This window comes from Hippoglossus hippoglossus, chromosome 9 (genome assembly GCF_009819705.1).
Source record: "Hippoglossus hippoglossus isolate fHipHip1 chromosome 9, fHipHip1.pri, whole genome shotgun sequence".
NCBI lineage: Eukaryota > Metazoa > Chordata > Actinopteri > Pleuronectiformes > Pleuronectidae > Hippoglossus > Hippoglossus hippoglossus.
In genome coordinates, this window is record NC_047159.1 from 1,588,007 (window position 1) to 1,600,055 (window position 12,049).

Genomic DNA, 12,049 nt, shown 5'->3' on the forward strand with positions numbered 1-12,049 from the left:
AAAGGATCATCTTATCTCATCTTATCTTATCTTATTTTATCTTATCTTAAATCCACGATGCTCCAGATCATTTAAAATGTTTGACTTGGAATGGGGAGAATGTTTCCTCTTCCATTCCCACACACTGTTCTTGCTTTAGAGTTACATTAACACCACTAAGGCGTTTCCAAACTAAAACGCTCTCTGTGCTCACAGGTGTTTTGTCTCTGCATCAGTTTGAATCTCCGTCCAACACGTCTCACACGCCTGCAGAGATCATGTGACCACTCACATGCACTGGACATGCACGTCCCCCTGGACACAGGTTGTTGGAATAACATCTGTCAACAGTTGGTTCTGCAGATTGGAAGTTTATTCAAATTCAAGTGTCCATTTTCTTCTTCATGATTCAAGGACCCTGGTGTTTCCTTCACTTCTGTTTGAGTTACAATGCAGAAGATGTGTTATCCCGTCACCGCAGAGAGGGGGCGCTGCAGCAGTCAGCTGGAGTCTCGGAGGAGAAGAAGCAGCGGAAATGAGGCAGTTGTGTTTTGAAAGAGGGAAATTTAAAACTCGACGGTGTGAAACAGAAATGAATAAAAGCAACGAGAGCCAGAGGAACATGAGCTGAACGGAGTCGAACTTAAAGTCGGTTCATGGACGTTTTCTCACTGACACGTTGTTTGAATCCGATAAAACCAGTGAAGCTAGTTTCTTGTGTTTTGAACCGATGCTCTCGGTCACGTTCACTTCACTAGTGTATAAGAATATGACAGTATCATGTTGATTCTAATGTACTGTGTGTGTACTTGTGTTGTTATTCATGTATTTGTATGTTTTTCTACCATCAACCTGCAGATGAAAACTAGCCTGCATCATTAAATCTGACCCATTATATGATGGACTCCACTACACTTGTTAATTAATGTGCATTTTCCTTTTGAAATGCATGAATACGAACATGCAGCAGTTTGTGTGGGTGAAGCTGCTGAAGTGAAGTTAATCCAACCGCTGCAGCGAACAGACACCAAAGATGAACTTTGTATTTCATCAATTAAAGATAACACAGAAAAAATAAACAGTAATTCTATGTTCAAAAGACGTCGTAGAGACAAAGGTGAGAGAATCAGCAACACACAGCATGGAACATGGTGAAGTTCAAATTTAAATTTTTTTGTATTATCATCATTGGTGAGGATAAGGAAACTACGAGAATGAAATCTTCCATCTCCACATCTCACTGGAGTCATGAAGAGTTAATTCATATATATAATGGTTTTTCAAAAGATTACTTACCCTCCCATGTTACCTGCAGGTCAGACATATGTTTAACTTTTAACACTAAATATATAGAAAATAATAACAGTGATACTTGTGATTGTGTTTAATTAATCACACTATAACACTTGGCCTGTTTGTAGATGAAACATGGAGAACGTCACTAATTCAGCATGTACTTTATAATCTGTTGAATTGTGTGTCGGCCATGACCTTCACTTTAACGGCCTCAAGAATGGTGGCTACTGGGTAATGTTAGCTAACAAGGCTAATGCTAACGTAGCTAATGCTAGCGCGGCTAATGCTACCTAGCAAGCGGATGCTAAGTTTGTTCTTTAACCAAACAATGTGAGACAATGACGTAAAATTGTGATTGTCAGGATTTGATGAGGCAGATGGACCCAGACGCAGAGTTTAAACTTAAAGTATTTTTAATGAAAGAATAACAAGAATAAACACAGGAATCTCAAAAAGTTAAACTGAACAAACAAAAGCACAAAGAAAACACAGGAGGCTTACACAGGTGAACAGGACTGGAGCTCAGGAGACACGGGATACAGAAACACAGGAGGACAGGACATCACGGCACTTAGACAACGACGATAGACAACAATCCGACAAGGAGAAGCACAGAGGCTTAAATACACAGGGAAGGCAGGGGCAAATAGACACAGGTGAGACACATGAGGACTGGTGCAGACAATCACGGACAGGAAGTAAAGCTAGAGACGAGACACAAGAACCCAGACACTACAAAATAAAACAGGAAACAGAACCCGGAGTGTGAAAACATGAAACACAGGGATGTAAACAGAAAACACCTTCAAAAAGAGGTGGAACCCAAACCCTTACAGAACCCCCCCCTCAAGGGCCGAATTCTAGACGGCCCAAACGCGAACTTAGACGGGAGGGAGGAGGGGGGATCCGGAGGAGGGAATCCTGGACAGAGCACCGGGGCTCGGGCGGGCGGCGCGGAGGCCGCTCAGGGGCAGAGTACAGAGGCTCGGGAGGACGGCACCGTGGCCGATCAGGGACAGAGTACAGAGGCTCGGGAGGACGGCACCGTGGCCGATCAGGGACAGAGTACAGAGGCTCGGGAGGACGGCACCGTGGCCGATCAGGGACAGAGTACAGAGGCTCGGGAGGACGGCACCGTGGCCGATCAGGGACAGAGTACAGAGGCTCGGGAGGACGGCACCGTGGCCGATCAGGGACAGAGTACAGAGGCTCGGGAGGACGGCACCGTGGCCGATCAGGGACAGAGTACAAGGGCTCAGGCGGACGGCCCGGAGGCCGATCAGGGACGAAACCTGGGGACTCAGCCGGTGATAGCCGCCTCTGCAGCTGAAGGGGCGTTGTCCTCAGCTCCGGACGTGGGGCAGGAACTGGAGTAGCCGCTGCTGGGACCCCCGGCGCCAGGACAGGTGTGACGTCTGCCGGGACCCCAGACGCCGGAACTGGAGTGGCATCTGCCGGGAACCCCGATGCCGTAACAGGTGTGACGTCTGCCGGGACCCCAGGTGCCGGAACTGGAGTGGCATCTGCAGGGACCCCCGCCGCCGGAACCGGTGTGACGTCTGCTGGGGCCCCCGATGCCGGAACAGGTGTAATCCGTACCGGGACCCTCCGGCGCAGAACAGGAATGGGAGTAGCGCCTGCCGAGACCCCCGACGCGGAACAGGAACTGGAGTAATCCGTGCCGGGACCCCCGACGCCGGAACTGGAGCGGCGTCCACCGGGACCCCCCGGCGCGAAACAGGAACTGCAGCAGGCGCCGCGAGGACCCCCGATGCCGGAACGACGCCAGCCTGGATCCTCGGGCATGGAACAGGGACTGGAGTAGACGCTGCGAGGACCCCCGACGCCGGAACAGAAGTGGCGTCAGCCGGGACCCTCCGGTGCGGGACAGGAACTGGAGTAGGCGCTGCGAGGACCCCCGACGCCGGAACAGGAGTGGCGTCTGCCGGGACCCTCCGGTGCGGGACAGGAGCTCCGGACGTGGGGCAGGAACTGGAGTAGCCGCTGCCGGCACCCCCGGCGCCAGGACAGGTGTGACGTCTGCCGGGACCCCAGATGCCGGAACTGGAGTGGCATCTGCCAGGAACCCCGACGCCGTAACAGGTGTGACGTCTGCTGGGACCCCCGATGCCGGAATCGGTGTGACGTCTGCCGGGACCCCAGATGCCGGAACTGGAGTGGCATCTGCCGGGACCCCCGCCGCCAGAACCGGTGTGACGTCTGCTGGGGCCCCCGATGCCGGAACAGGTGTAATCCGTGCCGGGACCCTCCGGCGCAGAACAGGAATGGGAGTAGCGCCTGCCGAGACCCCCGACGCCGAAACACGGGTGGCGTCTGCCGGGACCCTCCGGCGCGGAACAGGAACTGGAGTAATCCGTGCCGGGACCCCCGACGCTGGAACTGGAGCGGCGTCTGCCGGGACCCCCCGGCGCGGAACAGGAACAGGCGCCGCGAGGACCCCCGACGCCGGAACGATGCCAGCCTGGACCCTCGGGCGCGGAACAGGGACTGGAGTAGACGCTGCGAGGACCTCCGACGCCGGAACTGGAGTGACGTCAGCCGGGACCCTCCGGCGTGGGACAGGAACTGGAGTAGGCACTGCGAGGACCCCCGACGCCGGAACAGGAGTGGCGTCTGCCGGGACTGTCCGGCGCAGAACAAGAACTGGGACTGGCGTGGTTGCTGCCGGGACCCCCGACGCCGGAACAGGAGTGGCGTCTGCCGGGACCGTCCGGCGCAGAACAGAATCTGGAGGAATCAGATGATTCCTCCAGTTTCCTCAGGTGGTGCAGCTCCTCACGTTGCTCACAGTCCCACAAACAAAGGGCTGGAGACAGGATGCAACAAGAGCTGAACGTGAATGTGTCATGTTTTCTACAAAAGATCTGACACCCCCGCTGCACAGTGGCCGAGCTCCAGGAGAGGAATCAAACTCTTTCTGCTAAATACTTTAACAAGTGCTCACTTGAGTCGACTCCTCTGGGAGTTTCCACAGCTTCGGGGCTTTACATGTGTAATAACTGGTTTTGTCCGGCTCCCTGTGCGTCACTGGGACGTGAACGGTCCCAAACTCTCCTCAGCTGGGAAATGACACGAACCTAATCGAGGCTGGACGGAAAACCTTCAACTGCATTTGTTCCTCAATTATCCCCAAAAGTTTCACTTCCAGATTCCAACAGCAGCAAATTCATTCAGAGGGAAAATGAGTCAACGAAACAGTTTGTACAAGAAACAAGTCGAACAAATTATTATTTTTTTAGAAACTGAAAAAGTGTGACTGCATAAAAATGATCAACCTTCTTTCCAAATAGACTCAGCAAAGTTGTATTTCCATCTAGGAATCAAATCGTGATATTCTGATGATTCACATGAGGATCCTCCGCCATCAGACTGAGGAACAGCTTCTATCCTCGAGCACACACAACACACACATCAAGGACTGTGACTAACACACACACACACACAACCTGCACACACTTCATCCTCAGGGACGGAAAAAAACACAACATTCTTGCACCATTTTGCACTTTTTGTAAATATGTCTTATTCTACTTCTGCATAGTTACTGGCTGCTGTTTTTATTGTTTTGTGAATAAATTTCTCCATATTTTTTACACTTTAAAATATATATAACATTATGTTTATTTCTGTATGTGTGCTGTTTTGCTTTGTGGTCGTCAAATTGCTTATTATTTAGGGCCCGAGCACCGAACAGCAGGAGACCGTGGGAGGCCCTATTGAAATTGTAAGGATTATTTTATGTGGATCTTCATCAGTTTGCTCGACTTCATGGATCCACACAAAATCTAAATGATAGAAAACATTTTCCATGAAAATAAAAAACAAACCAAAGATAAAGATCAGAAAATAATGAAATCTTTTTACACACGTGGAAAAGTCGACAGGAGAAATAAAAACGAGTGAGAAGTAAAAGGAGAAATAAACAAAGCTTTAGAATAACGAGTTTAACATTTAGATTCAGCAGATTTCTCTTGAAGAAATAAACATGATGAATAAAATCTTTATCTCTAACTGCTCTGATCCAGCGTCACAGAGACATTCACAGGTAACAGCTTCAAGGGATCTCTAGTGTAAAAGTATGGAAACATCTTCTGAGTGAAAGTGTGTGTGACGGTGTGAATGTGTTTGTTAGTATCAGGATCAGAGAACGACAGTTCTCCTCTGTTCCAGTCCAGTTTCACTCTGATCCTCTGGATCTTCTGCACAGAGAGAACAGATGATGCTGATGGTGACAATGCTGAGTATTTACCTTCACGGAACCATATTCCCCATGTTTCAGACAGTTTGTCTCCCTTCCTCTGGACAGACTCTGCTGACACACCCAGTGACCAGCGTGTACTGTCTCCAACCAGGACGTCCCAGCTGTGAGTCCCTGAGTTAAAACCCTCAGATCCCAGGACTGAGGCGTGTTTATCAAACCTCTCTGGATTGTCAGGAAGCTTCTGTCTCTCTCCTCGTCTCAAACTGGTCAGATCTTCAGACAGGACGAGCCATGGATGAGCAGAGTTTGGGTCCAGAACCACAGGACTGTAGGAGACCCTGTCCTTCATCTTGTTCCAGATGTTGAAGCTCAGGTTGCCCAGATGTTCGGCCTCGTCTATCAGAGCTCCTGAGGCCAGCTGTGGATCATCCAGCAGGGGGCGCTGCTGGACTCGTTCCACTGCAGCCTTGTAGTTGAGCAGGAACGAGACGTCTTCAGCTCTCAGCTCGTCCTCTGTGGTTCTGATTGTGTCTGAAAGAGCCGTTATGTCTCTGCTCAGAGACTCAATCTTCTTCTTCATCCTCCGACTCTTCTGCTCCTCTTCCTCCCTCAGTGCAGCCATCCTGGCCTCCTCTTCCTCCTCCAGAAACTGATGAAGCTTTTTAAACTGCTCCTTGATCTGCGTCTCTGTGAGTCCGGCCTGGACCTTAATGTGTTCTGCTGTTAGTTCACACTCTACTTTAACACGTTCAAAACACTGTAACTTCTCCTTCAAGGGCTCCAGAGTTTCCTGAAGCTGCTTCTTGTGTTGTGGTGCAGCTTCATCTATGGGTCTGAATCTGTGGTCGCTGTGTTTCTCTGAATCTCTGCAGATGACACACACTGGCTGCTGATGGTCCAGACAGAAGAGTCTGAGTTTCTCTGAGTGCAGACTGCAGAGAGCATGTGAAGAGCTCTGATCTCTCTCCTGTAAGAAGGTCTCACACAGGTTCTTCAACACCAGGTTACAAGGTGGTTTACGCTTTAAAGATCTTCTCTTACAAACGGGACACTCTTTTACTTCTTTGTCTTTCCACCAGCTCTTCAAACAGTCTTTACAGAAGCTGTGGCTACATAACAGAATGACAGGATCTCTGAAGACATCATGGCAGACGGGACAGCAGAGATCATCTTCTGATCTGGAAGCCATTGAGTCTCCAGGTGAAGCTGAAAACAGACAGTCAGTCAGTCACAGCTCCACGAACTTCACTGAGGTTTACTTCCTGTCTGAGTCGAGGTGTTTGTTAAACTCACGGTCAGTGTGTGGAGCGTCGGCAGGTTGTAGTTTCACTCTTCTCTCCTGTAGCTGGACTCACTCAGGACGTTTGGTCTGGTTTGGTTTAGTTTGGTTTGGAAGGTGAATGTGATCGTCTGGTTTTCAGCCTGCGTCTCTTCAGGGAGGAACAGATGTTTCCTGGTTTCTCAGGTGAGTCAGGAGAGGGTGGAGCTTGAGATGCTGGATGATGAAACCTGTACAAGCTGAAACAAATGTACAAGCAGCTCTGCTGCCAGTACAAACTATGCACCCCCCCCCCCCCCTTATGGACTGCACTCTAACACTTTAACTCTTAACTGTGCCTGATTCATCTGCCTGTGCAATATCAACGGTTCATGTGCAATACATTCACTGTACATATTCTCACACTGCACATATCTTTACTGTCTTTACAATGCATACATTAGTTTAATTACATTCATATATTTCTATAGTTTTTAATTCCTCACACTTCAGTATTACATGTTTCTTATTACCTGCTGATGTCTTTTTGACTGTTGCTGCTGTAATACTGCAAATGTCCCATTGTGGGACTAATAAAGGATCATCTTATCTTATCTTATCTTATCTTATCTTATCTTATCTTATCTTAAATCCACGATGCTCCAGATCATTTAAAATGTTTGACTTGGAATGGGGAGAATGTTTCCTCTTCCATTCCCACACACTGTTCTTGCTTTAGAGTTACATTAACACCACTAAGGCGTTTCCAAACTAAAACACTCTCTGTGCTCACAGGTGTTTTGTCTCTGCATCAGTTTGAATCTCCGTCCAACACGTCTCACACGCCTGCAGAGATCATGTGACCACTCACATGCACTGGACATGCACGTCCCCCTGGACACAGGTTGTTGGAATAACATCTGTCAACAGTTGGTTCTGCAGATTGGAAGTTTATTCAAATTCAAGTGTCCATTTTCTTCTTCATGATTCAAGGACCCTGGTGTTTCCTTCACTTCTGTTTGAGTTACAATGCAGAAGATGTGTTATCCCATCACCGCAGAGAGGGGGCGCTGCAGCAGTCAGCTGGAGTCTCGGAGGAGAAGAAGCAGCGGAAATGAGGCAGTTGTGTTTTGAAAGAGGGAAATTTAAAACTCGACGGTGTGAAACAGAAATGAATAAAAGCAACGAGAGCCAGAGGAACATGAGCTGAACGGAGTCGAACTTAAAGTCGGTTCATGGACGTTTTCTCACTTACACGTTGTTTGAATCCGATAAAACCAGTGAAGCTAGTTTCTTGTGTTTTGAATCGATGCTCTCGGTCACGTTCACTTCACTAGTGTATAAGAATATGACAGTATCATGTTGATTCTAATGTACTGTGTGTGTACTTGTGTTGTTATTCACGTATTTGTATGTTTTTCTACCATCAACCTGCAGATGAAAACTAGCCTGCATCATTAAATCTGACCCATTATATGATGGACTCCACTACACTTGTTAATTAATGTGCATTTTCCTTTTGAAATGCATGAATACGAACATGCAGCAGTTTGTGTGGGTGAAGCTGCTGAAGTGAAGTTAATCCAACCGCTGCAGCGAACAGACACCAAAGATGAACTTTGTATTTCATCAATTAAAGATAACACAGAAAAAATAAACAGTAATTCTATGTTCAAAAGACGTCGTAGAGACAAAGGTGAGAGAATCAGTAACACACAGCATGGAACATGGGGAAGTTCAAATTTCTATTTTTTTTGTATTATCATCATTGGTGAGGATAAGGAAACTATGAGAATGAAATCTTCCATCTCCACATCTCACTGGAGTCATCAAGAGTTAATTCATATATATAATGGTTTTTCAAAAGATTACTTACCCTCCCATGTTACCTGCAGGTCAGACATATGTTTAACTTTTAACACTAAATATATAGAAAATAATATCAGTGATACTTGTGATTGTGTTTAATTAATCACACTATAACACTTGGCCTGTTTGTAGATGAAACATGGAGAACGTCACTAATTCAGCATGTACTTTATAATCTGTTGAATTGTGTGTCGGCCATGACCTTCACTGTAACGGTAATGTTAGCTAACAAGGCTAATGCTAACGTAGCTAATGCTAGCGCGGCTAATGCTACCTAGCAAGCGGATGCTAAGTTTGTTCTTTAACCAAACGATGTGAGACCAGAAACATGACAATGAGGTAAAAGTGTGATTCTGTGTGAAATGTAATCACAGTTAACTGAGACTCCACCACAGAGTCATGATGTCATCACATTGTTTGACTGAATTCACCCTGAATGTAGATCTCCAGCTGACCCCCCCCCCCCCCCCCCCCCCCCCCCTCGGCTCGGCTCGGCTCGGCACACATCAGTTCCTCGTTGTGTTTTATTGTTTAACTGTTTCCTTTCGTTTGCCGTCAATTTGGCATTTTCAACGCGTAAAGTACCTTGTTATTGTGTTTTTAAAGGTTCTTTATTAATAAAGTCGATTACTATCGTTATATATTTTTGACTGGAGAGTATAGAATAATGACAATAGAGATCTTGGAACATTTGAAACTTTAAATCTTCTTGCTGCTCTTGTACGGAGACACAAAGATTGTCGTCAGCACAGTTTGCACAGACACACAACTTGCTCACACAAGGTTAATCATTGTATTGATTGATATGGATATTGTCCTCATGAACTAAACGTTTTGGAAGACAGAATTTCCTGTAACAGTCTACTTCCTTTAATATTCTCAGATCCCTGTTACTCAGACATGTCTCAGTTGATTTTGATTCCGTTCCTTTGGCCGATATCTCATTATTGAAAACCTGCGAAGCAACAACACAGATTCCTGCGGCTCAAACAGCCGTCGGCAACCGCTGCTCTAAAACTAATAAACACATATTTTCCGCAGGAGACACTGAGCGCGGACCTCCCGCCATCTCTCACCCGATTCTGGTGAAGTTATAATGTTTGAAAAAGTTTCTAATTACAACGTGCAGGAGTTTGACTCTTTCCCAGACAAATAGAAGTTGTTGTTAACTGCACCGTCAGTGGGGAACGGTTTTGTTTGGCAGCTCACAAAAGCTCAGTGGGGCAAACTTTTCGTGGGTCGTTGCCAATCACACCAACGGAAAAAAGTCCATTACAATGGAAAACTGTGTTTGTTTGGTTTAATTGATCACGGCAGGAATTCTGTTGTTTTGAACAAATTCTACCTTCATGAGTGAAGCCAAACTTCTCAAGGACTTTTCAACATTACGTCATAACTGCTGTTGATTCCTGGATCGAGGAGAAAGTATAATTACTTATTTATGTTTATGTACACGACTGTGACTCTCTAGTTTTTCTATGTTTGAATTAATTGGCTTTATGTTACTTTTAATTATCAGATTTGATTTGAAATTTACTTGCATTCTGTATTTTTACTAAACTTGTCTCTAGTTTCATTTATTTTACTTTATCCGTTTCTTGTATTGAAGCATTTAGAGTCGATGTCATTCTACGTCCTCTGATAATCTAACCACAGGACGAATTCGCCACCAGATCATTTTAATAATTTGATCCTTTCACCGTATCGGACTGAGACAGACACACACAGACGGACCTGAGACGGGAGCTCGTCTCCGTCATGGACACAACTTCATACAATCACTTCCTCTTTAGCACGTTATCTTCAAAGCAAAAGCATTTACTTTGAAAAGTTTTGAGCTTGGGTCTGAAGATCGTGTTGTTTCTTTAACAGACTCCTGAATAGTCGACATGTGACGTATAAAAAAAACAATATCAGGCCATTAAATTATTCAAACTTGTATATAAACCACACAAGTGAAGTGTAATAAAGAAAATTCAGTTTCATTTGATGAAAAACATTGAAGGTAAAATCTTCAGTGCAGATAAACCAGGTAGGATGGCTTTCAAGGTCTCGGACCTCAGCTCAGGCAAAAGGCTTCTCATACAAAAGGAAGTTTCAAAACATGAATACACCAAAGAGAGAAAACTTAAAGACCCTGGAGTCTCCTGGGTTGAATTAAAAAGTCGATTGATTCTAACATGAATAACCTGTCGACAGGGGAAAGAAGAAAACAGGGGATCAAACTCTAACAGGTCGAGTTCAAACCCTGCCTGTGTCACAGCGTCTGAAAATAAACCCTGAATAGACTCAGATTAATAAAAGTTGCCCTTTCTGCCAAACGATTTATTCAACAGGAAATATAATTCAACTGAATGATGAAGTCTCTAAATGAAGGGAAAGAAAACTTTGACACATATTATTCAAACCAAACTTTAATAGTTTAAAACGTGACCTCGCCTGTCGGCCCACTGCGCTCAGTCCAAGCTCAAATATCTGAACCATAACTGGATGAAAAATCTAGAATTATCAACTCCGTCCATTATCTTTACTAATCCCCCTGTTACAATATCAATGGTCTATGAATATGAGCAATAATTAATTTCCCACCATGTCGCCTGGACAGAGATAAACTTAATCTTTTGTTGCTTAGTTCTGCGAGATGTCGATCTGTCTCCCCCGGGCCGACTCCCACCAGCTCCCTGGCTGCGAGTTTGAACTACAACCTGCACTATCTGGATTTCTTTGTGAAATTTATTTCCACCTTTCTGCTGCATGGAAACAATGTTTATCCTCTGAGCGGTGAATTATGTATTAAAAGGTCGCAGAGGGCTGCAGCTTATCCCAGTCGAGAGTTTAAATGTTGATTTTCTTTTTAAATAATGAACTCGAGGCCTCGGGGCCACGTTCCACTCGGCCTGCTTCACCCTGCTGCAGCTCCCCTGTGTTCATGGTCAGTGTCTTCAGGTCGGAAACCACTGTGAAGCCTGGATAATGAAAGTGAGTGTTGTTTGTTGCAACTCTTATTTAGATTAAACTTTTACTTAATTAGCCCCAATGGAAACGTTGGATGGACAAAGTTAAGATTTAACAAGACGACTTTGGCTGAGACGTCCAACCTGACAGTGAGCAAACTTCTGGTGTTTGCAACCAGCCTGCGGCCGTTTCATTATCAGCATTCTGCACATTTGCACCCTTCAAACTTGACAACTCCTGTCCACGAGTCTCAGAGCGCGTTGTGTTCGACGTGCAGCACGTAAACACGCTGACAGCTGCAGCAGCTTTCAAAGCTTTGTGCACAACCGCATTCATCTAGAAAATCTGCCCTGTAATTAAAACTCTTTGCCTTTGAGGCATCGCTTCAAATTCTACTGATCGAGGTCAGAGAGCGAGAACATGATCCATCAAAGTTTTATCTACAAATTAGAAACCTCCTCCGATGTACA

At 45.9% G+C, this 12,049-nt stretch overlaps 1 protein-coding gene across 1 annotated transcript; it reads right to left on the reverse strand.

The window, feature by feature from the left end:
- Positions 1-5,303: 5,303 nt before the first annotated feature.
- LOC117768000 (nuclear factor 7, brain-like) lies at positions 5,304-6,686 on the reverse strand. Its single transcript, XM_034596015.1, has one exon. The coding sequence runs from the start codon at positions 6,684-6,686 to the stop codon at positions 5,304-5,306; it is 1,383 nt and encodes a 460-aa protein (XP_034451906.1).
- Positions 6,687-12,049: the final 5,363 nt, after the last annotated feature.

What these genes read in the sequence shown, in the direction of transcription:
- LOC117768000 (XM_034596015.1), bottom strand. Translation starts at nt 6,686, where the DNA reads ATGGCTTCCAGATCAGAAGATGATCTCTGCTGTCCCGTCTGCCATGAT.